Source organism: Drosophila serrata, unplaced genomic scaffold, assembly GCF_035046125.1.
Source record: "Drosophila serrata isolate PLE 108 unplaced genomic scaffold, ASM3504612v1 contig_23, whole genome shotgun sequence".
Taxonomy (NCBI): domain Eukaryota; kingdom Metazoa; phylum Arthropoda; class Insecta; order Diptera; family Drosophilidae; genus Drosophila; species Drosophila serrata.
In genome coordinates, this window is record NW_028256921.1 from 928,931 (window position 1) to 953,023 (window position 24,093).

Sequence of the window (24,093 nt, forward strand, 5' to 3'; positions counted from 1 at the left end):
GACGACTATATCATATAGCTCCCATAGGAACGATCGAGAAATTAATTCAATTAAAAAGTATAACATTTTCAGTTTTCAACAGATTTTCATCAAATTTGAGATATAGCCGTTTCATATTATTCTACAATTTTGTGTAAAATTTTATGAAAATCGGACTAATATATCATATAGCTCCCATAGGAACGATCGAGAAATTTGAGAGGAATGAGAATGGCGGTGGCTGTTGTCGGAAGACTGACAATCGCGGTGGCGATAACATTTTTAGTTTTCAACAGAATTTAATCAAATTTGAAATATAGCCATTTCATATTATTCTAAAATGTTGTGTAAAATTTTATGAAAATTGGACGACTATATCATATAGCTCCCATAGGAACGATCGAGAAATTAATACAATTAAATTTATAACTTTTTTAGTTTTCAGCTGATTTTCATCAAATTTGAGGTATAGCCATTTTATATAAGTCTAAAATTTTGTGGAAAATTTCATAAAAATCGGACGACTATATCATATAGGTGCCATACAAACGATCGTTTGATGTAGAGGAAAAATGCAAATCTGTGAATGTAAAACTGCAAATATAATATGTATAGGTGAATGAAATGAAAGCAGGTATTACTTCATTGTTTTTTAACACAAGTATATATAATTTATATTGTATGGATTCCTATTCATAGAAGTTCTATCTGCAAGGGTATATAAACTTCGGCGTGCCGAAGTTAGCTTCCTTTCTTGTTATTATATGTATTTTAAGAAAGCGACATATTTAGGATAATATAATGATATAATGTAATATTAATATATGGAACTGTCCCATAAAATCTGTATTTAATTGTAATTAATATGATTAAAATACATATAAATAGGTTATAAAATATGTTGGTATAAATATTAATAAATATTACATTGTACCTTCGTCTATTATCATCTAACAAAACAAATTATATGAATAATATTGCCATTTTTTACATATTTAAAGTTTCTTTATATGAAACTACGATATTTTCTTTATTTTTATTGAATATGGATACCAGAAAATAAGAATATACCGATACTGTATTGATATTCGACCCAAAAACTATATGTTAATATGTATTTAGCTTTTTAGTGAAGCAATATAATTATAATAATATTATAAAAATGTATTTTAAAATTAGAAAAACTCATCAAATTAAATTTTCACCTATTTTTTTTCAGTGATATTGATTTTTCGATATATCAGTGTTTATGATATTTTCAGTATATTAATTAGCTTTAGGAATATATCATTTTGTATACTTTCACTTGATATACATATGTGCATTCCCAGTAGGTGTAGCTTAAATTAATTTTTTTTTTTCTAGTATATATGAAAACTTAAATCTAACATGATGGAAAATGACACACATTGTGACAATACCTTTTATCCTTTAGAACAGGGCCACACAATAATAACAACTCTCAACAGCGGAGAGCAATTAAAACTTTAGCGATTGAACAATGACATGTTTGATAATTGCGCAACGGGGCGAATAAATTCGCAGCGTAATGACAAAAGCATTATCGATAACATCTCGACAGTGGCCACTGTCAAACACTCAACTATTTACGAGTATATTTTGCAGATAAAGACCAGAAATCAACCATAAATGGGTATGAAAACTGTATATGTTTTTTTTTGTGTTTGCGATTTCGAGAGAGCGATAATCGGCCGCTGATGATTTTCATAAATAAGCCGTAATTCATTTCTTAATTTTAACATTTATCCAGCGTCGTAACGTAATGGGTGTTATTTGTATTCATTCCTTTTGGACGTTACATTCATTTACATTTCGACTCTATTCGAGCGGAGCAAAGCAGGAAATCGGCATGGGGGGGATGGGGCAGGTTCATTAAAATTGAAAAATGTCACTTTAATGAATTTATTTGCGACACTTAACACAAGCGCAAGTAAACAGAGAAAAATTGTGTTCATTAACATAAAAATTTCGCTTCTTCCACTACATTGGCCATTTTTATGGTCGGTCGTCAGTCGCTTCAAATTTGTCCTCCTCTCGGCAGTCTTAATCCGCTCCATTTGGTGCACTTGCACAAAATATTACACAATGTTTCTATTAAGAAATATTTGTAAATTTAAAACAAATTCCTAATATAATTTACAAGGGATTTTATTGGGGTTTTTCTGTGAAAGTAAATTCGGGAGTGCTACAGAAACTAATAGTTTTTGAAACCCGGAAAAATGTGTCAATAAGAAGGCTACATTTTACCTAGTAAAAGAAAACGTATCCTGAATTCGGTACCTAATAATTTTAAATGCTTATATTAAGACGCATTTTTGTTTATTATAATTTGTTTATTTATTAATTATATTTTTTTATTCTTATACACAAAGTATAAAGATTTATAATACAAATTTGATTGAAAAATATATAACTATTATATACTCTCTTTTATGCTTTAATACACTGCATACCCAAGTTAATAAATATATTTTATAGTTCCCAAAAACTAGACTTTCTAACTAACAAAAAGTGTATTTGTTATTATTATATTAACTCTGTAATTATCTATAATTGAATACTAAAATTGTCACAATAATTCCCAATTTGTTCTAGCATTAATAAGTAATTAATTATATTCTCTTAACACAAATAGTTTTTTCTAATGCTCTTTTCAGTTTTTTAATATGAATCAAATTATAAAATTGTATTCATAATTTATAATTAATTTCTAAAATTACCACTACCAAATCCTTGCTTTTAAATTTCTCCAAGTGTCCTTAGAGTCCAAGTTCCTTTCGCTGACAGTTGGTGGGTTTGTGGGTTTGTCTTGGGGGGAGGCTGGAAATTTCCATTACCATTTTGAGTATTGTCAAAGCTGTTAGCCAGCAATTGATGAGTCAATATGTCAACGACTGACAGGTCACGTTGCACAGCATTCTCACTCCCAAGCCTTAACTCCCCGCTCACATTAATTTTCAAATAGTTAAAATGAAGAGTTTCAACGCGTTTCACAAGCAATTGTTGGTAAGATAATTTAATTAATGACACCTTCAATCTGACAGTAATCAGTGGAGACACAGCTAGGGATATACTTGTTTCGGTTAATTTATCATTTTAAAGGAGATATTTGTGGTGCCAGTCAGGGTATTAATAATTAATTAATAATACCTGACAATGCAGGCACCTTTTGAACCTACAATCCTGCCTTCTGCCTAGTTACCTGCCACTCGAGCTGGCTAAAGTGGCGGTAAAATAAGCCCTAAGGCTGTTGACCACGTCGGGGCAGCGTTGTAATCGAAACTGTAAACTCATTCGCAGCAGGGGGAGTGGGATGGGAGAGCTACCAGGGGTCAAGGGGTCAGGGCACAACCAATTACATTTGCCTTTCGCTCCTTCCGTTCCTACTCCTGCACCTAGAGTCCTTTTGCTGTTGCTCTATGCACTCCAAGAAATGATTTTTTCATCAATAAAATCCATTGGTAATTGTATATTTAGTATATTTTATAAATTTTGTATTTAGTTTGTCTTAATTTATATATCTAAACTATTAACTAATTGATTTTTAATCAATGTGTATATTTGGTTTCTGTATTTCTGAGCGGTCGGTATTTTGCCTTTAAAATTCTGGTTAAAATACTAGGGTTAAATATATAAAAAATTGATTTTACTTTTTATATAAGGACTTGCCTTTAAATAAAAAAATTTAAAGGTTGTAAAGGCTATCTTTTAATTCTATTCTTTAAAAGAATAATTCCAATCAAATATGGTCATATACAGTGTATATTATTTCTATTATGAAAGTAATATAAATAAATAAATACAAATATATAAAATATTCAAATATATTCAATAAAAAGATAGAATTAGAGTGTTAAATTAATAACATTTTCTTTACCTCTTTATTATTTTATTAATAAGCTTAATAAAATGAATAAATGTTTTCAAACAAATTCATTTAAATATATTAAAATAATGAGAGATTATAAGAGTGTTAAATTACCAACACTTTAATTTTTCTTATATTATTTTACTAATTTGCAAAATAAGTATCATTTCTTCAAGTGTAAACCTCCGATATCGGTGGATACCCTTCAGGGGGGGCTTGCTGGCTAATTCAATTGCTTCGTTGCACCAACACCTCACTTCAAGTCACGTGTTTCAATGCTCACCAATATTGCCACCGCTGTCTGCGGTTATCCAAAGCTGTCGATTAGCATTGGCTTTAACGCCTGGCTTCATTTTGGCCAGATTTGTGCCCTTTTAGAGGGTTTAAAATGACTTACGAGTTGTTTTCCCCCTCTAGAACTCTAGAGAGAGAATGAATGTCCACTAACGAAGACTTTATTCGATGCAATCTGAGTAATATAAACCCATGAACTCTCTTTTAATTAACATAATCATAATTATTGAATTACTATCTTAACGAATTGTGTTCATCTGTTATAGGAAAATTAAATATTAATAAAGTCAAAAAGAGGTCGTAAATAGTGCTATAGAGTTGAAATATATATAAAATATATGAATACTGTGGTGCTTAAGTGTTTTTGTTAAAAAAAAAAAAACAAGGAAGAAAGCTTACTTTGATAAGCCGACGTGTGTATACCCTTGCAGTTCCCATAGAACCTATGGGTCCGAATGTGAGATCGATCGGAAAAGCATTACTTTCCATTTGGAAAGCATTTCTGTGTTGTTTTCTGAAAGGTTAAACTATCTGCATACCGCAAAGAAAATATTTGTAAAAATAAAAGTGTTTTTTAAATTATTGAAAATGTTACAATGCAACCCCTTAAAATTTTTATATGATACTTTTTGGGAAAAATCAAAGTTTTCGAATTGCATAACTACGTCAAAAATGCATTAATTTCAATTCTGTAACCACTTCTTTGTTAGTTTTTTTAGTGTTACAAAATTTGTATACTCGATATAAAATTTTTTAAAAAATTACAAGCTTCTAAGCGAAATTTAATACCCTTGAAAGGGTTTAAAAATAACCAAACGTCTTAAAAAACTGGTTCATTGAAAATTAAACACAAAAGAAAACTTATCCAAGTTATTTGTTTCTCAAGTTTCTGATAAGAGACATCAACGGTCAGTTTATCGATCTGATAAGTCTCCAAAGCTGCTATAAACCGACTTTAGTCTAAACATACGTTATTTTGTATAACAGCTTTAGATATACAAAATATCCAAAAGGTTCAAGACTAGGCTAACTCTAGTTTCCCACATACCTAGAGTTACCGTTTGCCGACAAAATCTAAAATGCGTAGTTCGGTATTTTCGGCTGAAAACAGCAACTGGCACACTGGCCAGTATCGCAACAAATAAAATAATAATAACAAGAATTCGCAAAACATTGAAGAACTAAATGGAAATGCGACCACCAAGCGCCCCGCCCCACTGACAATTCAGGTGCAGCAATGGCCATGCCTGCGCCCACATACGTGGCAACCGAAGCAACAGCCGTAGCAACTACGTCGGAAAGTGCCGTGGAATTGCAGCGAAAACAGCAACAACAACGCCTGGCAAGAAATTCCCTTCTGTCGGAATTGAGAAGATCGACAATTTTCTGGTTTCGTGCGAAGTCATCGGACGGATTCCAGTTGCTATCGCAGAGCTGCACCCGGATACTGCAGCATGGAATGGTAAGCAGGCCAAAGATGGCAAAGATCAAGCAGGAGAAGTAGCCACTGACTCACTCTGATCGGTATGGGAATTCCCAGTGATATCGGTATTTACATAATTATAGATCGATCAGAGCGTCACCAGGCGACTTGATTTAGCCCAAATCAGTCTGTACTCAAGCTACTTAAGTAGCTAGAAGTTATAGACTTGAAATTCAAGGGTATTAGCTATTCGTTTTACTGAATACTAGATACAAGAATTGTATTTATGCAACGCCTCTTTCACACTCTCTCTCATTCTCGTTGGGTCTCCCTCTTGCACGACTTATCAGTTGCTGCCCGTGGAGCTGCAGAGACTGGCGGATGACTTTGAGTTCCTGCTAGCAAGTGCAGGCAAAAGGCAGACACAACAACCACCGCCACAGCTACAATCACAACAGCAGTCCCAGTCGCATCCGGCTGTAGTATTCGGTGCTGAAGTGTTCCTTGTGCAGTGGACAGAGCGGTCGCTGCGTGCCCAGTGCCTGACGCAGTGCCTGCAGACCTTAGTCTCCGATCCAGAGCTAATGGACTTTTATTATCCCAGCAAGGAGGCCTTTCTGCGTAATTCGAGCGATGCCACCGCCCTGTTTGTGTGCCTAACGGCTGTTCAGATGAATCAAAGCGGTTTGCTTGGACAATTGGAGGTGCGAAATAAGTTACGCCATCGGCGCACCTGCTCCCAGCCGAACTTTAGCATCTCGCCCAAGCTGCAGGCCGTGCCCGAGGAGCAGAGGCAGCAGAAACGAAGCTTTCTGCGGCGACTGAAGAGTCTGCCGAATCTAAAGCCCGAGGAAGTGGAGCCAGAAGAGAGCGGCTTCAGTCGACGACGCTGCCAGACGTTCAGCAGCTGTAGCAGAAGCCACCGGCCAAGGGAAGACTTTGTGGATGCCCCGGCATCTACAAGTTCCTGCTCGTCCAGCGGTGGCAGTCCAAATAAACGTATACAACTTATAAACTGTGATGACATTAAAATCTGGACCGATCTGACGCCACAAGAGCAACAAGTGCCCCGTGAAATGGAAGAGATACCGAGAGCAACAGCAGCAGCAGCCTCCTCCACCTCCTCGTCGGTGGGCAGTTTCTTGGGCAGCCTATTTGGATCACCGCCCGTGTATACCAGCTGGTTCCAGAGGGGCCTAGGTGAGGACCTAAATGCCACCGGCGAGGGCGGCGTCTTAGACAACTTCCTGGCCATAAATGGCCGAAAGCTTAAGAAACAGCAGACCCTTTTCGAGGGCGTCAGCATGCTGGATGAGGCTGCAGCTGCTGCTGCGTCGGCTCCCTGCACAGCATCGGCACCCTGGGATATCCAAAGATCGGCGGCAGCAAGCAGCAGTAGTACCGCCTCAACGACAGCCTCCAGTTCGGTGAGCATTACGCCGGGCAGCGATAAGCTGGACCAGCAATCGCTGGCCTCCTTCCTTCAAATGTCCCGACAGACGCACAACAATACCCAGTTGGAAAAGGAGAATGCCCATTTTCGGATTTCGGAGGCCTGCATCACAGCCATCGAGCATGTGAAGTGGAGTCGTAGGCTGGAGGCAAGACCAGATCACAGTCCCAGCAACCGGAATCTAGCGGAACCAAATCTAATGCCCTATGCCGAGCAGATTGCCGGCGGCGGGGAGAACCACAGTGCGGAGGCAGTGGGTCTGCAGTTGATATCGCGCTTCAGTGACCAGCAATTGCCACGATTGAGCCATCTCAAGTGGCTCGTTTCCGAACAGGAGGCGCCGCAAAAACTTCTGCCGCTGCCAATGCCCAAAAAGGATCACGAGCAATCCAGCCTGACCAGGGGCACATCCAGTTGGGCACCGCCTCGCCAGCAAATCATATTCACCGAACATCCCACGGAGAGTCGGGCCCAGTTGCTCGCCAAGCAGAATCAACGCTGTGCCGGCTGCGGAATGCGTGTGGCAAAGCATCTTCAGCAGCATTTTCGCTACTGCAGTTACCTTGGCAAATACATGTGCACTGGCTGTCATCGCAATCAAATATCCGCCATTCCAGCGAGGATTCTACGCTCCTGGGACTTCCGGTGCTATCCAGTGTGCTCATTTGCATATAAACTAATTGAGCAAATGTACGCCTTTCCGTTATTTCATGTCCCTGATCTTAATGGGCAGCTGTACAAGCACAAGGAACTGGCCACCGCCAGGAGGAGGAGACAGCAACTTCAGACGGTCAAAAGTTTTATAGCAAATTGTCGGTTTGCTGAGAGGTAAGTAGGACTCTAAAATTCTTTTGTAATTCGAACTGTTGAACTGTTGAACTACATTTTCATCATCATCTTATTCACGTAAAGAGAGCAAGCCTTCTTCAATGTTATTCCTGCTCACATTACCCAAGACCCGGACATGTGGTCCATGTGTGATTTTGTGGACGTGCAAAACAGCAGCATGAATCGATCCATCAAGGAGGTAATAGCATTAAATGAACAACATGTCCGTAACTGTGTGGTGAGTTTTGAAATCAAAGATAAACGAAATATAAATATTTTTCATTAATTACTACTATTACCTTTCAAGCTCTGCACTGGTCGTGCCTTTGTCTGCGAACACTGCAAAGGTGGCGAGCTTGTTTACCCTTGGCAACGAAAAGTATATCGCTGTGATCGATGTGGCGCCTGCTTCCATCACAGCTGCTGGAAGATCCGGTGTCGCAGTCGCAGCAACAATAGCTATCCGTGTTCCAGGTGCTCCCGTCTACAGAGTCGGGCCAGCTAGCATTCGCTTGAAATTTGGTTTCTTCGCCATCTGTGTAAATGCAAAAGACACTTGAGAAATGGAAATTAATCGAGTTGATTTTGAGAGAATTAATTTATAAATTTTGCCTTTGCATTCATTATATCCTTTATATTTATTCTTAATGACATCCAGCTCATAATCCGTAGCCCAGTTTTTTATATTTTTATCTCTTTCTAGAACTATTTTTCTTATATTTCAAAATTAGAATGATTTTTTATATACGAATTATTATTGCCCCCTTCAAGAAGATAGACGCAGTCCACGGATTTAATTTATGTAAATGCAAGATATCTGCGAATATTTGTGTATATTTTTACTGTAAATAACTATGTACATTACCAAAACTATTATGAAAATCGTGTACCTCAAGCGAAAGGTGAGATGAGAGCCCATGTTGATTTTATAGATATATAACATAACATAAAGATATATCGAATATTTATTGTGTAACAAATTGTATTATTAAATATTGTATTTTCTCTTAAACCGTCTAATTCAGGCCATTTTCATAGTCATCTCTGGCCTTCAAGCGGAGCTGTGCGATATCTTTTGGGACAAATCAAATTAAAAAAATGCTTTACTAAATCAAAACTATTCATTTCAGTTCGCAAAGCATTTCTGTGTTAAATTCTCTCGGAAATAACTACGGCTCAGCATTACGAGCTTTTGCCAAAATTTATTATACCCTGCAATAGTATTAAAAACCAATAACTCTTTAAAGAAAGATATTAATTTTTCATAATATAATATATTTAATTACAATTAAAGAAGACATAGAAAGCTTTTGACTAAAATTAGAATATCTTGCGAATGTATAAAAATACCGAATTTTACACCAAGCATTTGCATTTTAAGCTGCGAAGCCACCGATAGTAGTGCAATCGATAGGTTTTTGAGTATTTTTTAGTATATTATTTAAAAAAAAAAATGGTATACTGATTTTTTAGCCAATCTCAAATGTTTTATTTTTTTCGAGATTAAGAATTGTATTAAGATAAATGTAAACTAACTAAAAAACAGCATTTCGAGCATTTTCAGTAACAAAACAACAAATTGCAAAAATGGAGACTTCGACTGGCTGCTGAACTTTTTATGGGATAGTCTCTTAAGTATCGCAACGGAATATTCGCACGCTATCGATACCGGCCATCGATTTGCTGTTACACTGTTATCGCCATTGTGACGTCTCTACCAGTCGCGTGTTCGCACAGAAATTATTGCAATTTTCGTCGTTAAAATCGAGCCAAAAACGGACAGGAGGCGCTGAAAAAGAGCAAATAATCATATTCGCAGGGCGGCTAAAAGCCTGCGATCTACAGAGGACATGCGAATCGGCGCTTGCAAATGCCAATTGCAACAAAGAGCAGACTGCTACTTTCGGTAATTCTCGATTGGATTCGACACTCGAAAGAACTCGTGAATGTACTCGCGTGTGTGTGTGTGTGTGTCAGTGACAGTATATGAGTGTGAGTGAGAGGCGCGAGCGAGCAAGTGAGCAAGAACGATAAATTGTTACTGCTTATAAGGATATAGCCGCGAGGGAGAGAGCGAGAGGGAAAGAGCAGAGCGGGCGACGCCGACAACAACTGTAATTTTCCATTAATTTTTGGGCGGGTTTTAAGCTGCAGAAAAAAAACCTAAAACTTGCATACTATAACTATGTTTTTCTATGTATTTCATGCACGTCCAGGTGTGTGCGTTTGTGTGTCTGCCTGTGTGTTTTTAAGTGCGTGCAGCCGTATGTGTGCTAAACTTGAAATACAGCGAGAACAAAACTCGTCAAGGTAAAATAGCAACAAAAAAAATTATTAAAAAAATGTGCAAAATTCCAACGTAATTACGCGAGAAATTTAAAAGGAGAACGCACACGTGAGTGCGTTAGAGCGAGAGAGAGCGGAAGATAAACTCTTGATTGATTTTCGTTTAATTACTGTTGCATAAATTAAATGTTTACATTTTGCGTAAACTAGTGCTGTAAAATTTGTACAACTGCCAGAAGGTGGCAACCCTGCGAAGCTCATCGATAAGTGAGGCACTGCCAATTCAGCAGGAAATTCAATAAAAGAAACATACTTTTGCCGGTATAAAACAATTACAAAAGAAAAAGCACGCGCTCCCTCTCACTCTTTCATTGCTCAAACCTCTCTTTCGCTCCGGCACCTCTCTCGCCCTCACCCTCTCCCTCATTTGGGTGTTAACCAACACTGACCAACATTAAGAAAGTGTTAATTTGCCTAAAATGTACAAGTTCATGTGTGCGTGTATGTAGGTGCGTGTGTGTGTGCGTACTAAAGTTTTCCTCTAGAAAAATGCATCTTCAGTTGCTTGAATATCTCGGTTGAGCTAATGAAAACTTTGAAAAAGTCTACGAAAAGCCATTCCGGTTGACGTTCGAAAAGCGGTGCCTTGGTACGGGTATTATTTCATTTTGTTTTTTTGCATAATCTCAGCCGCCTTTCGGTACATGTGCATGTGCCTGCTATCCCGCTCCCCCGCATACTACGGCCACCTGTACGCCCTTGCACACAGGCACACGCACGGGCAATATATACATATACACATGCACAAAACTAGAGTACTTGCCATTGTGTTGGTGAGCGATATAATATCACTTTGGAAGTCATTTTATTTGCAAAGTCTCGTGAGTCGATTTTTTTCTGCCCCATTTTTGGGTGTTTTTTTTTTATGTTGTGTGTGTGTGTGTCTGGGTTTTTATTTAGTTTATTTATTTATTTATTTTTTTGCGGTCTGAAAAACAATTTTCGCCTGGCGCCTTTAAACGCTTCAGCTGCAGTTGGCTCGTAATGAGTGTGAGAGAGAGAGAGAGAGTGAGTGAGAGAGGGGGCGAAGAGGGAGCACTAGCGGAGCCATAGATAGAGGGGGTGCGAGCGAGAGAGGTCGGCATTTCTATTTGTAGAAAAGAGCGCATAATTTGCAATAGTTTGCCATTTACGCTTTCCATTCGAGCGAAATGAAAATGCATGCAAACGCCTTTTGGAGAGTGGCAACTTACAAATGTACAACAGTTTGTATGTGAACTTGTATTTATTATTATTTTCATTTCACTCTTTTGTTTATTATTCATCCATCGGCCCCCCCAAGTTGCCGTATTTTGGTTTTAACCCATATATCGGCTTTATTTCATGCCACATTGCGCCACATCGTGTTTATTTATCGATCTTCTATAAATAAAAGTTGCCCTGTCAATAAAGAAGTTGAAGAAAATGTCTGCTTTCGGTTTAAAAAAACCTATTTTAAGATCTCTAAAAGTCTTATTTCATAATTTTATATTAAAAACTATGCTAATTCAAGATAGTCATGAATTTAAGATCAATCACATTTAAAAGGATACAACAGCGTGCTACAACAAGAACATTGGACAAAATTAATAGTAACACAAGAAGAATACTTGCATCGAACTCCAAGGTCTATTCTCTAGAAGTCTCTAGACTCGCTCAAATCCTTGCCCTCTCAGCTTGCAAAAACCACAGCCAGTGGAGGTTTTTCGTGGAAACTACTTCTTCGCTTTTCTCGCTAATTGTGCCTGTGCCCGGCTTTATGAGTTACAACTGGCCTGGCTGTCCGAGAGCTTGACAGTTGATACCCAGCTGTGTCGATAAATTAAATTTTATATACATTTGTTTATGTGATTTATGTTCGGTTCCTAAGATTTTGAGGTACTGTGTGATTAATAGGTCTCGATCGTTTACAGATTTTTTTCTATTGAAGATCAGACAGACCTTATTTTGTCTGGGATTTCGAGAACTAGAACAAAGCCAACTAAATCGTAACACATTTTGTATGTTTCCCTTAGTTACTGAATGCTAAGAGACTTCCTCAGTGGTTGAAGCTAATTCCCGGGCAACAGTACCCTGAGCTTATTCACGTGGATCGCATATGCCCAGAGACAATTATTAGATAATCATCATATCTATAAAACGAAGGATATCATTGGAAGGACTATAAGCATCAAGTGGCAGAAGTGGCAGAAGAAGGAGCGAAGGAGAGACGCTAGCCCCCTCGTTTCCCATTCCAGCCAACAGTCGTGCGAAAGCGTCTTGAATGGATCCATATGTTGGCTGGTTTCAGAAGGAACAGGAGGGCCCATCGCTGCGCACATGGTTAAAGATTTGGGAGTCGAATGCCCAGGAGATGGGCGCATTGCTTGACCAGCAGATACAGCAAGCAACGACGACGTCGGCGACGATAAACGGTAGCACCAGCAGCAATAACATCAGCGGTAGCAGTACCAGCAGCAGCAGCAATAACATCAGTGGTAACGGCAACGGTAACAGTAACGCGGCTAACACTAATATTAATAACAATTCAACGGGCAAACCCTACTTATCACGGCCAAACAGCTCACTGAGCCGTGTGCTTAACTTCCGGGCGGATTCACAGGAGCAGCAACAGCAGCAGCATCTCAACGGTACCACGCAGAGGCATAGCAACAGTACTGTAAACAGCAGCTCGGCCACCGATTCCGGCACAAATCGGGACAATAACTCACCCGCCAACAGTAGCAGCAGCAGCATCACATCAACAAACGGAGGAGGAACCAACAGTCCAGCAAGCACGGCAGGGGCAACCAATACCGCTGCAACTGCAGCGACTGGACCCCCAGCGACCAGTATGAACGATAGCAGCAGCAACAATTCGTCACAGACGACCGCGAGCACGACCACGACGACGACGGGTGGTGCCAGTCGCACGAACAGCATCTACTACAATCCATCGCGAAAGAAACGTCCAGAGAACAAGGCTGGCGGGGCTCATTACTATATGAACAACCACATGGAGATGATTGCCAAGTACAAGGGCGAACCCTGGCGAAAGCCGGACTTCCTCTATGGCGAAGGTGTCATCGGGCTGCATGAGGAGATCGAGCACTTTTATCAGTACGTCCTGCCCACGCCCTGCGAGCACGCCATCCGCAACGAGGTGGTCAAGCGCATCGAGGCCGTCGTCCATTCCATCTGGCCGCAGGCGGTGGTTGAGATCTTTGGCTCCTTCCGTACCGGCCTCTTTCTGCCCACCTCCGACATTGATCTCGTTGTGCTAGGTGAGTGTGGGCGTTACCTTTCCGTAATCAATGAAATTCTTCTAATGCATATTACATATATTCCTTTAGGTTTATGGGAAAAGCTGCCGCTGCGTACGCTGGAATCTGAGCTGGTTGGTCGTGGTATTGCGGAGGCATGCACGGTCCGTGTACTAGACAAGGCATCCGTGCCGATCATCAAGTTGACGGACAGGGAGACGCAGGTGAAGGTTGACATATCGTTCAATATGCAGAGCGGCGTACAGTCGGCGGAGCTAATTAAGAAATTCAAGCGTGATTATCCGGTGCTGGGGAAGCTAGTGCTGGTCCTAAAGCAGTTCCTGCTGCTCCGCGATCTCAACGAGGTGTTCACCGGCGGCATCTCCTCCTATTCGCTGATCCTCATGTGTATCAGCTTCCTGCAGCTGCATCCGCGCGCCATATACCACGAGACGGCCAATCTGGGTGTGCTCTTGCTCGAGTTTTTCGAATTGTACGGTCGTCGGTTTAACTACATGAAGATTGGCATTTCGATTAAGAACGGCGGCCGATATATGCCCAAGGATGACCTGCAGCGGGACATGGTCGATGGCCATCGGCCCTCGCTTCTGTGCATCGAGGATCCGCTGACGCCGGGCAATGACATTGGACGAAGCAGTTATGGCGTCTTCCAAGTGCAGCAGGCCTTTAAGTGCGCCTACCGTGTCCTCGCTCTCGCGGTTAGTCCGCTCAATCTCCTAGGCATCGATCCGCGCCTCAACTCTATACTGGGTGAGCATTAAAAATAAATGAAATTCCTTAAAAGCCCTGCAGGACTGCAATTATTTTTTATTGTCCGTTTGCCTTTCCCATAGGTCGAATCATTCACATCACCGACGACGTCATCGATTACCGCGAATGGATCCGAGAGAATTTCGAACACCTTGTGGTGGTGGAGCGCATCTCACCGCTGCCCGTCACCGCTGCAGCCGCTGCCGCTGCCGCCGCTGCGGCATATGCCACCTCAAATGGTGCGCCTAAATATGTGATTATGCCCTCGGGCGCCGTTGTCCAGCAACTGTACCATCATCCGGTGCAGATGCCCACTGCCCACGGGCACAGCAGTCACACGCACAGCCATGCCGGGCACACTCCAAGTGGTCATCCTGGCCATCTGGGGCAGCCGTTTGTTACCGGTTCATCCGCCACGACAACGACCACCACAGCGGTGGCGGTGGTTGGCGTGTCGGCGCCCGGTAACAGCGCCCAACAGCAGCAGCAGCAGCAACAGACGTCGAAGGTCCAGCAGCAGAAGCAACAGCAGCAGCAGCAGTCGCAGAACCAATCGCAGTCGCGTCACAGACGTGGCAGCACCTCGTCCGGTGATGATTCCGAGGACAGCAAGGACTGCGAAATTGTGGAACCGTCGCCGGAGGTCATTGACATCACACTGTCGCCACCGAATGGAATGGTTGGCGCCATGCCCGCCATGCCGCTGCCTGTGATCGCTGTTGGTATGCCCACTACCAGCAGCAGTTGGAACGGAACCGGAAGCGGACGCGGAAATGGAAACAGCAGCTCATCCACGGGCTCGTCGGTAATGCACACAATCCCTCGCCTAGACACACGATGATTGGTGGTGGCCGGCTGCCTAATGCCCATGCGGCATCAGGTGGCCGGCGGCTATGCTCCCATGCTGGCCGCAGTTGCTGCCCGGTTATATCCGAAACCGAAGCTCCAAACGAAATTCCATGCGAAAACCTTGGGAGCAACTGCAGCCAGCATGCGTGCTAGATGCAACAGCAGCAGCAAGCACCCATGTATAACCTCTTCACCACCAAAACAGCCGGAAACTGCCCACATCGTCGTTGCCCAGGAGATGGACTCAGAGCTGGAGCTTCAGGCGCCGCAAGCGGAGACCCCGGCCGGCGGCAGCTCAGGAGGAGGCGCTGGCTTCGGTTCAGGATCTGGCGGCAGTGGTGGACGCAACTACAACCAGCGCGGCAGCGGCGGCGGTCACAATTCCAGCGGTTACTACCACCAGCAGTACTATGTGCCACCGCCGATGCAACAACAGCAGCAGCAGCAGCAGCAGCAGCAGCTGAGCAAGTCCAACTCCTCCTCTTCCTCCTCGAATTATCACCAGCAGCAGCAGCACCATAGTCACAGTCACCGGCAACAGCAGCACCATCATCACCATCACCACCAGCAGCAGCAACAACAGCACCACCAGCAACATCATCACCACCACCAGCAACAACAGCAGCAGCAGCAGCAACGCCCACAGCATTTACGTCTGGGCGGCGGCGGTGGGAGTCGCTACCAAAAATCTGTTGGATCCCCAACCATCGGCAATACGTCGTCGACCAGCAGCACCAGTAGCAGCAATAGTAGCAGCAGCAGCAGTAGCAACAACAACAACCATCGACTGCCGCCGCTGAGGGGCACGCTGGTGAACTCTTCATCGGCTATATCAATCATTTCCATATCGTCGGAATCATCGATAGGCAGCAGCAGTTCCAGTTCGTCTGGATCTGGCCAGGATGGGCAACATCACCAAAACGAGCGGGACGAGCGATAGATGGGATAAGCAAATGAGAAAGAGAAAGGGAATTCTCTGGTTAAAAACTGCAAATATGTATGCTGCATTTTTCTATTTTACCCCTTTAACCTTATCCTAATCTTGATTATGATACACTGAATCCCCCTAAAACGTAATACTTAGTCTTATTTTTAACATTGCGCTGTCTCGCTTGAGCCTAGATTTTGGAACTAGAAGAGCAAACAACAAAAAAGAACCTACTAAAACTAAATAATAAGGAACACTTTGCCTCTGATTGCGTTCAATATATTTCATTTTGTTTCTAAAATAAACATGAAAGCAAAAAAAAATTATAATTATTAAAAATATATTATAGAAGATAATATAAATAATATATATATATATATATATACAAATATATATATATATGTATATTTATATATATATATATAAAAGTAAACTCATAATTAGTTTGTAATAATGGTTTAAAGAGCGATAAACTGAAGTGTGAAATTAGCTGGTAAATATTAAATAATGTAAGAACAAAGCGCATTCATATGTTTCTAAAATCTCTCTAGAGCTCAACACACACACACACATACAAAAACACAACCAAACCTATCATCCCAATCCCCCTCCCCTGATCTTGTAAAGGGTGATTTCTATATATATAAAAAAAAAAAAACAAATACAAAGGTGCTTCACATTTTAAAATATAATTTATTTAAAATAAATAAGTGTATTTTGTAAATGAAAAGAAGCCACATCCCTTCAGATACCCCAACTCTGTATCCTTTATCCCGCCCGTGCATTGTTAAACATTTAATAAGATGATTTCTAACTGTAATTTTATGCCTGAAATGTAAATTTTTGTATGATTTCTTTACTTACTATTACTTATTATGATGCTTAATATTTTTATTAGTAGCTTTTAAATCATAATTTTAAGCAAATATCTGCAAAACTAAAAACGTTGTACGAACACACATTGCATTCAAAAAACGCCCAAGTCTAATAAGCAATTGTGTTTTAAAAGCAAAAAAAAAAGGAAACAAAAAAACAACAAAAAACAAAAACCACACAAAAAGCTAAAAAAAGAAACCTACAAAAAAAAGAAAAACCACTTTTGTTTAATATTATTTACGATAATTATGTTGATTATGATTATGTGCATGCCAAGGCGATTACATCGATTCCTGCCATTAATTATTTTTTTTTAATATCAAGATCTTGCTCTGTAAATACTTAGTTAACATCACCTCAAACCCTCGCCACCCCCTTTCTAAACGCACTGCCATTTCGAAAAAAGGTTTTTTTTCTAAAAGAAAAACGTCGAAAAAAAAAACGAGAGCTAGCAGAGATGAGGAGGACAAAAATAACATTTAGACTTTGTACATGTATAACATTTTTTAGGCTGTTCTTCTTTCCATTTTGTAAGAGAAAAACCAAGCAAAAAGAAATTGAACTAATTGTAAAGTGACGCCAGAAAATAGCTTATCGATTTGTGTGTGTTGTCTATAAACAAATAAGCGAGTCTAGCAACTTGATCGGGATCTGTGGCGGCACTAGGCAACAACATTGTTTAATTAAGTTTTTGAAACACAATATTATCTGCCAGACATTTGTTAATACTTTTTTTTTGTGAAGAAATCTATTGTTTAAGGATGTTTTGGTCATTGAATTTGTTATATTAAGGTCGAAAGTAGAGAGTTTATAATTTATTAATATCAAGTTGTTTGCCTCGAAATTGAATCAAAATATTTTCAAAAATGTGTCTAGTGTTAAGTCCATATCCCGAGGCCCAGTGTTGGCAAATGACCGAAAGTGCTCTCTCCCTTTCGCACGACAAGACTCCTACAAGCTTGCAGCTGAGAGCTTTGAAGCCCACCTTACACACACACACACGCGCACTCTCTCACTCACACTGGCCCATCAGTAGCACTTCAACACACACAGACATAGCACAGGATAACAGAGAGAGAGAGAGACGGTAGATTTAGCGTAGAACGGTAAAGAGAGAGCAGAAAGTGAAAGAGAGCGAGAGAGAGTAGCATGTAAGAATTATTAAATTTATGCACTCGTCTGTTGAATATTTATATAAATTATATGTATGTAGTTACTAATATTAACTAATTGATAAATATACAATATTTATATGCATAATTGTGGACAAACAAATGTTTAGAATTAGCGATTTAGCCACGTAAGACTCCGTACATCGTAAATCGACAACTATTTAGACTACCAGAGCATACATATACCTACATACATACATATGTAAGCACTCACACACACACACCACGCATAATCGCTATAATTGTTGAGGTTATGTCGTAGATTTTTCAATATCCGATCACTGTTCACCTCTAGCCTAGAAAAGTAAGCTGAGAAAAAAAAACCAAGAAACTAAAAACTAACTGTAAAACGTAACGTCATCTCTATACTGGATTCCATAAGTCTTGTCCTTATCTTATATTATCTTGTTTTTCCGTTATTGCTTTGATTCTATTTTATACCCATGTACATCACCAGGCGTATCGATTTAGCCAAGTCCGTCTGTCTGTTCCTATGCGATTTACTCGCTCACTTGAAAAGATATATTTATTTCAAACAATTTGTAATTGTCTTTAAATAGATGTAGGCTTGAAAATCTGTTGGATCGGTCATCTCAATCTTATAGCTGCCATATAGAAGCCATCCCATTTAATTTTAAACAATGAAATTTGCCTTTAACTGCAAGGGTATTAACAAATACCCTATAATAACAAGATCTCTCCGGCTTTGAAGAGATGGTATGATGTTACTCCTCGTCTTGTTATTATAAGGCCTTTGGTATCAATCTCTTCGGCTTGCTGAAGAACGCTTCCTTTCTAGTTTACTCTCCTTCCATATACATAATATGTATAGTATGTATTCATATGACTTGTGTGCCGTTGTTGCTATATGTAACATACATACGTATACATCATATACTCGAAATACACACTTTTTTTTGTCGTCGCGATATTAGTGGGTATTAATAAATTAAATGAAATTTAATTTAATTACATTTAACGCAACTAAATTCAATTCAAGTGAATCGATGGATGAATAACGTGTATATGATAGAGTTTAATAGCTGTGTAAGGAACATAAGGAATCGGAATCGTAACAATTTAGTATAAACCAAATGAGAAACAATGCTAAAATCGAACTAATTGTATAATTAGCGAAAAGATGAAACGAAAGCGATAAGCAAAAAGATGCGACAAATAAAAGCCGGCAAAAACTACAACAAAAATGATCTAATTAATTAAATATCTTGCCTAACTTTCTTTCTGTTATATTATTAAATTTTCCATATGTACATACATATCCATTTAGGTCTGAGAATGTAAATTTAATTTAATTTTTTCCCCCTTGGGCTCACCACTTGATGTAGGTGAATTTGAATGTCTTGGGTTCCGTGGCCTCACACACATACAACATTTGGATCTTACAGTTGGCGTCGTTGATCATTTCCCGGGTGGCAAACATGTGGACACAATTCTCGTTGCCCCCATAGTTGTCCGGCATTTGTTTTGGCCCATTCCAGGGGGCATAGGTCATGGGCCTTCCGTTGGAGAGCCAGTAGAAGGCACCCTCAGTGCCCAGATCGTTGCCCGATATCCAGAAGTAATCGTTATTCTTAAATCCCTTTGCGTTCATATATTTGATCAGGGCCTCCATTTCCGGTTTGTCCTCGATGGAGGCCAGGTGGGCGTTCATCATGCGACATGCTCCTGCCGCCTGGAACCAATTCACTTTGTTCATCGGTTCGATATAGTAGTAATTGTCCCCGATCCTAACAAAGGGTGTGGTATCAATCTCCGAGGGTATACCTGCAACAAATACGTAGGATGATCACTTAACCAAATATAAATTTAACTTACCATTATAGACTTCGGTTCGGTAATTGGTAAAGATATTGACATCGGGCAGATAGGCCTCTGACAGAGTCCAGGCGCTGGCTAGGATCAGCAGGAACATGGCTTGCGATATTATCGTCATCATTGTTCAACATTCAGAGCTCAACTAGCCGATGTCCAGAATTCTGGACGCTTTTATGGCCCCCAGTTAGCTATTTCTCGGATGGTATGAACACCTGAATCAGCCACAGATTTCCATAGAATGTCATCTAGCCTAACCTGAGGTGGCAGAGAATATAACACCCAGGTGATATTCATAAATTAAAAAGGCACAGACAGATTGGAAATGGATATACTTGTGTATATAATACACACACATTATGTGTATAAAAGTGAAAGTTTCCAAGTCAATATATTGATTATATTTACTTATTGGCAATTTATATTTATATTTATTGCCGTAGAATAAGAAAATTTGGGACGGGAAGATTTTTAGAAATCAATTTAACATATTTTCATCTAAATTGTGATATATAGCTGAATTATTTTATATTTTTGGTCTTAATTTTATTAAAATCAGAAGAATATATCATGTAAATCCAGAGAAAAATGCTACATTTTTTATTTATTTCTCTATCCCGTTCTCTAACTATCTCTATATATAACTCTCTGTCTGTCTCTCATTCTTCCTCTATATTATTTGGTATGCCTATCTCTCTCTCTCTCTCTGGGTTGCTCTAGAGATATTACTTTCTCTCTATTCCTCTCTGCCTTTCTCTCGAGAGGTGGCTCTTTCTCTTTCTCTGTCCCTCTCACTTTCTCTGTTCTCTTTACTCGGGGACTATAAATACAGGCACCTATATTGCGCTGACCTCATTCTGTCCGCGGTCTTTCTCCTGTTTACATCAATAGTGATAGTGTTAGTTTTAGTGATAGTGACCTTCGACTTCGAAAACATCACCTGACCAATGCATTACATTTTTATAAACAGGAAGACGTTTACTTTGATGATACCATGGAAAGCCTACTTGAAGACACCAGGAATAATACTCTACACTGGAAGAAATTGAGGACTAATGCGGTAAGTCTTAACCATGACAATTATATCATATATACATATATAGATAGGTCTTTTAGCTGTACTAGCTATGTATTTCAGTCATTATCATATTTAATTATCTAAATGTTAAAGTCCAATATGCTAGTATCCTTATAAAAGCCAACACAGAAAGGCTTAATTATGATCGATTTCACATTCAAAATCAAATAATTATTGTTTCTCTCAGTGGTTTTTTATTATTATTTTTTGTATAAAAATGAACTTAATATATTCTTACAAAAAACCAAATCAAATTCGATATTTAATTTATGTTTTCCTGTAGATTCTTTTTTTTCAATAGAACCTTAAAATAAATTAGATTAAATCATTGCCCTCAGATCGAAATTGGGATCTGTCATTTCCTTAGGTTTCGAGGACATCTGGTCCTGTAGTGGTAGCGGTTGCGAAGTATATCCTGTGGGCCACACGACACTCTCAATCCAGTCAACGTAGCTGGACACTCTGGTGTACACCGATGGCGGTCCACTGGCGCAACCCTGTCCCAGAGACGTAATGCCCACGATGTAGAGCAAATGGGCATCCTGCATGAGGAGCGGACCACCAGAGTCGCCCTGGCAGGTGTCCTTTTCCCCGGCCAAATCCCCTGCGCACAATTGGCTACCTTGGAGTCCCTCGACTAGCTGATCCGTCTGATAGTGAACCTGGCAATCCTCGTTGGTCACCCTCCTGAGCGGCACCTTTAGCAACTGGGCGGAGGAGAGGCCGGCAAAGCTGGTCTGTCCATAGCCAATGGCCGTGACCAGTGAGTTAATTAGCTCCTTCTCCGACCAAATGCATGTTGGACGGAGTTCCGGCTTGGCCGGTGTCTCCAGCTCCAGCAGGGCAATATCATTGTAGGCTGTGGTGGCATTGTAATCCGGATGCACCAGCACGCGTCGGATGAGCAGGTCCTCGCCCTCGGTTAGGGTCAGGTTATCGCCACCAAGTCGAACCTGACTGGGTGGCTCTCTGAGGGGAATATATATATATATATTCATTAGATTCTGCTGATAACTAATCGATCCATTCTTACCCGCCCAAGTCGGTGCAGTGAGCAGCCGTCAAGATAAAGGTATTTGAGATCAAGGCACCGCCGCAGCGATAATATATCTGTTGATCGAAGCTGGAACGCCAGCCCAGGGCTGCCATGAAGGGGTATTCCCGGTAACGTGTTGGCTTCCCGCCCACCACTGAGACCACGAAGGTCAGGTCATTCTCGTTAGTCAACTTGACGTTGTTGTAATCGTAACATGCTACAAAATATATGCGAGAAAGAAGGGGAAATCCCTAGTTAGTCATGGAATTACATCACCTTAAATTGGAATGAGATCTTAGTTAAGGATTAGGATAACTCTCACCCTCTAGACTTGGTCGTTGGACCAGTGGTGCTGTATATGGATTACGAGTGGGTGGCAGCGTGGGCGGTACACTGGTGGTTATCTCTGGCACTTCAATCTCCGGATTGCAGCATACAAAATGATCGAATTTCACAAAGTAGCAGGTCTTGGGGGATTCCCGTCTCTCCAGCCAGCTTTTCACAGCGGAGGGACAGTCCTCCATGCGACGGCAGGTGCCCTTCGTCCGTTGGGGATCATCCAGGTAGCATTCATCAAAGGATTCCTTGGGAAAGATAATGCCACGCTGCGACTGCGGACTAATGGCGGGCGTGGCCCAAACTGAAAGGTACAAAAAAATAAAATAAAATAAAACCCAATTATGAGTCACAGGAGCAAAAAGAGGTGAGAAATGTTAGAGAAAATTCCCCCTGAAGAATTTCTATAGAATTTTTGGGAAGAACGTTCGTTTTGCAGTAGGAAATATAAAATATAATTTAGAAAGTATGTTGTTTGATACAAATTTAATTGAGGAATTTAATAGAATAATAATAAAAAGGACAGGAACTACAAGTATTCCCATTTGTTTAGGGGTTTTAAACAATTCCAAAACATTCGCAGTCTTTATTTTACATACTCTATGTTTACCAAGACTTTTTCTTATAGTTTTCATTAAATTATTCCATTAAACTAGCCTGATCTAGACCACTCCCACTAGCAGTAGTTTTAACTCTTACCTGCGATTAGTGGCAGCAGCACGAGGAGTAGAAGTGGATACACTTGTGTACCGGCGGCTGCTGGAGTGTTCATCTTGGAACTCGGATGGGGAATCTCCTTCCTTGCTCGTTGCCAGATGCGGAATGCAGTGGGGTTAACGCTGAGATCGGCCGGCAATCGGCGATGCGCGCTCAGATCGCCAGAAAACCAGACAGGCAACTTCCAACCTCCCAAGTGCCAATTAACCAAAAGCCAGCAAGTTACACTGAGAGATATAATTGGGGGATTTTAGGAAACGAGTCAGACCTAATATTAATTTAATTTAAATATTATTAGTAGAATTTTCAACACTTTTTAATATTTCAAAACTTTACTGTTTTGAAGTACAAGCTTTTATAATACAGAGTTTTTGGTTTTGATATTTTAAATATATTTGATATAATAATATTTTTCCCTAAAACATTTTTGACTGCTTTCGAAAACTGGTCTCTCGAAAAAAATTATTTATAATAAAAGCAAACATTGGCATTTGTTATTCCCGAGCTCCTGAAGTATTATCTCCCCGAGATGGGTCTTGACATCTATGACACACGATTTGGGCTTTTCTGATAGTAAGCGTCAGAGAAATCAAAATAATAACAATGAAGTAAAAACAATAAAAGCAAACTGAGACGACCGGTTCTCTCACTTAATAATATTTGTTCACTTCGGCTTTGGCTCATTGAACTTCGCTCATTTTTCACGTGTTCATCTTCGATTATATTTATGGCTTCGTATTTATATTTTGCCAGCGCGTGGCCAGCTTGAATATGAGTTATCCCGCTTCTGGTTTTGAGTAATACTTTTAAGTGCCTTTTAAGCTCAAGATTTGCCGAAATAATTAAGATAGATATGTATGTGAGTCGTCGCAGTGTTGGAAAGTCACTACTGAGAGCACTTAAAATTTATATTTTTATTATTTGTTTATAAAAAGGGTTTACCTATATACAGAATAATAGTTATCCCATTTTGAGCCAACACCCATCGTCATAAAACAATTCTAAGCATTATTCTTTTTCTTATTCGTATATCTATCTTTCATATATATTCTTTGAAATCAATT

At 40.1% G+C, this 24,093-nt stretch overlaps 4 protein-coding genes and 1 long non-coding RNA gene across 9 annotated transcripts; 2 read left to right on the top strand and 3 right to left on the bottom strand.

Annotated features, from left to right (window-relative positions):
- Positions 1–5,245: 5,245 nt before the first annotated feature.
- Positions 5,246–8,886, top strand: Rubicon (run domain Beclin-1-interacting and cysteine-rich domain-containing protein rubicon). The gene is made up of 4 exons (XM_020952527.2): positions 5,246–5,624; positions 5,936–7,866; positions 7,951–8,104; positions 8,174–8,886. The coding sequence occupies exons 1-4, from the start codon at positions 5,400–5,402 to the stop codon at positions 8,369–8,371; spliced, it is 2,508 nt and encodes an 835-aa protein (XP_020808186.2). The 5' UTR covers positions 5,246–5,399; the 3' UTR covers positions 8,372–8,886.
- LOC147645070 (uncharacterized) lies at positions 7,821–11,942 on the bottom strand. Its single transcript, XR_015271080.1, has 3 exons — positions 11,806–11,942; positions 8,166–8,401; positions 7,821–8,097 (listed from the first exon to the last, which is right to left on the bottom strand). It is a non-coding gene; the product is annotated as an uncharacterized LOC147645070 (long non-coding RNA).
- On the top strand, positions 8,614–19,234 carry Trf4-1 (Topoisomerase related function 4-1). Of its 4 annotated transcripts, none has more exons than XM_020952525.2 (5): positions 8,614–9,772; positions 12,207–13,454; positions 13,524–14,204; positions 14,288–15,009; positions 15,259–19,234. In XM_020952525.2, exons 2-5 carry the CDS (start codon positions 12,455–12,457, stop codon positions 15,991–15,993), a joined length of 3,138 nt encoding a protein of 1,045 aa, XP_020808184.2. In that variant the 5' UTR covers positions 8,614–9,772; positions 12,207–12,454; the 3' UTR covers positions 15,994–19,234. The 4 variants fall into 4 exon arrangements, with proteins under 4 accessions (XP_020808184.2, XP_020808185.2, XP_086686353.1 ...); XM_020952526.2 differs by having other exon boundaries at positions 9,546–10,801; XM_086830227.1 differs by having other exon boundaries at positions 9,563–9,980.
- An 81-nt stretch (positions 19,235–19,315) lies between these two features.
- On the bottom strand, positions 19,316–20,020 carry LOC110184172 (C-type lectin 37Da). Its single transcript, XM_020952581.2, has 2 exons — positions 19,866–20,020; positions 19,316–19,814 (listed from the first exon to the last, which is right to left on the bottom strand). The coding sequence occupies exons 1-2, from the start codon at positions 19,984–19,986 to the stop codon at positions 19,360–19,362; spliced, it is 576 nt and encodes a 191-aa protein (XP_020808240.1). The 5' UTR covers positions 19,987–20,020; the 3' UTR covers positions 19,316–19,359.
- Positions 20,021–21,114: 1,094 nt separating this feature from the next.
- spirit (Serine Protease Immune Response Integrator) lies at positions 21,115–23,917 on the bottom strand. 2 transcript variants are annotated; one of them, XM_020952566.2, is made up of 5 exons: positions 23,680–23,917; positions 23,012–23,256; positions 22,299–22,616; positions 21,974–22,193; positions 21,115–21,909 (listed from the first exon to the last, which is right to left on the bottom strand). In XM_020952566.2, exons 2-5 carry the CDS (start codon positions 23,082–23,084, stop codon positions 21,261–21,263), a joined length of 1,260 nt encoding a protein of 419 aa, XP_020808225.2. In that variant the 5' UTR covers positions 23,085–23,256; positions 23,680–23,917; the 3' UTR covers positions 21,115–21,260. The 2 variants fall into 2 exon arrangements, with proteins under 2 accessions (XP_020808225.2, XP_086686423.1); XM_086830297.1 differs by lacking the exon at positions 23,680–23,917 and having other exon boundaries at positions 21,974–22,227; positions 22,390–22,616; positions 23,012–23,227.
- Positions 23,918–24,093: the final 176 nt, after the last annotated feature.

Excerpts from the sequence above, each read along its gene's own strand:
- Rubicon (XM_020952527.2), top strand. The coding sequence starts at position 5,400 with ATGGCCATGCCTGCGCCCACATACGTGGCAACCGAAGCAACAGCCGTA. Across the intron at positions 5,625-5,935 it reads GGATACTGCAGCATGGAATG|TTGCTGCCCGTGGAGCTGCA; the intron begins GTAAGCAGGCCA and ends ACGACTTATCAG. Across the intron at positions 7,867-7,950 it reads AATTGTCGGTTTGCTGAGAG|AGAGCAAGCCTTCTTCAATG; the intron begins GTAAGTAGGACT and ends ATTCACGTAAAG.
- Trf4-1 (XM_020952525.2), top strand. The coding sequence starts at position 12,455 with ATGGATCCATATGTTGGCTGGTTTCAGAAGGAACAGGAGGGCCCATCG. Across the intron at positions 14,205-14,287 it reads GCGCCTCAACTCTATACTGG|GTCGAATCATTCACATCACC; the intron begins GTGAGCATTAAA and ends CCTTTCCCATAG. Across the intron at positions 15,010-15,258 it reads GCTCATCCACGGGCTCGTCG|CCGGAAACTGCCCACATCGT; the intron begins GTAATGCACACA and ends CCACCAAAACAG.
- LOC110184172 (XM_020952581.2), bottom strand. The coding sequence starts at position 19,986 with ATGATGACGATAATATCGCAAGCCATGTTCCTGCTGATCCTAGCCAGC. Across the intron at positions 19,815-19,865 it reads CCGAACCGAAGTCTATAATG|GTATACCCTCGGAGATTGAT; the intron begins GTAAGTTAAATT and ends TATTTGTTGCAG.
- spirit (XM_020952566.2), bottom strand. The coding sequence starts at position 23,084 with ATGAACACTCCAGCAGCCGCCGGTACACAAGTGTATCCACTTCTACTC. Across the intron at positions 22,194-22,298 it reads CCAACGACCAAGTCTAGAGG|CATGTTACGATTACAACAAC; the intron begins GTGAGAGTTATC and ends TATATTTTGTAG. Across the intron at positions 21,910-21,973 it reads CACTGCACCGACTTGGGCGG|AGAGCCACCCAGTCAGGTTC; the intron begins GTAAGAATGGAT and ends TATTCCCCTCAG.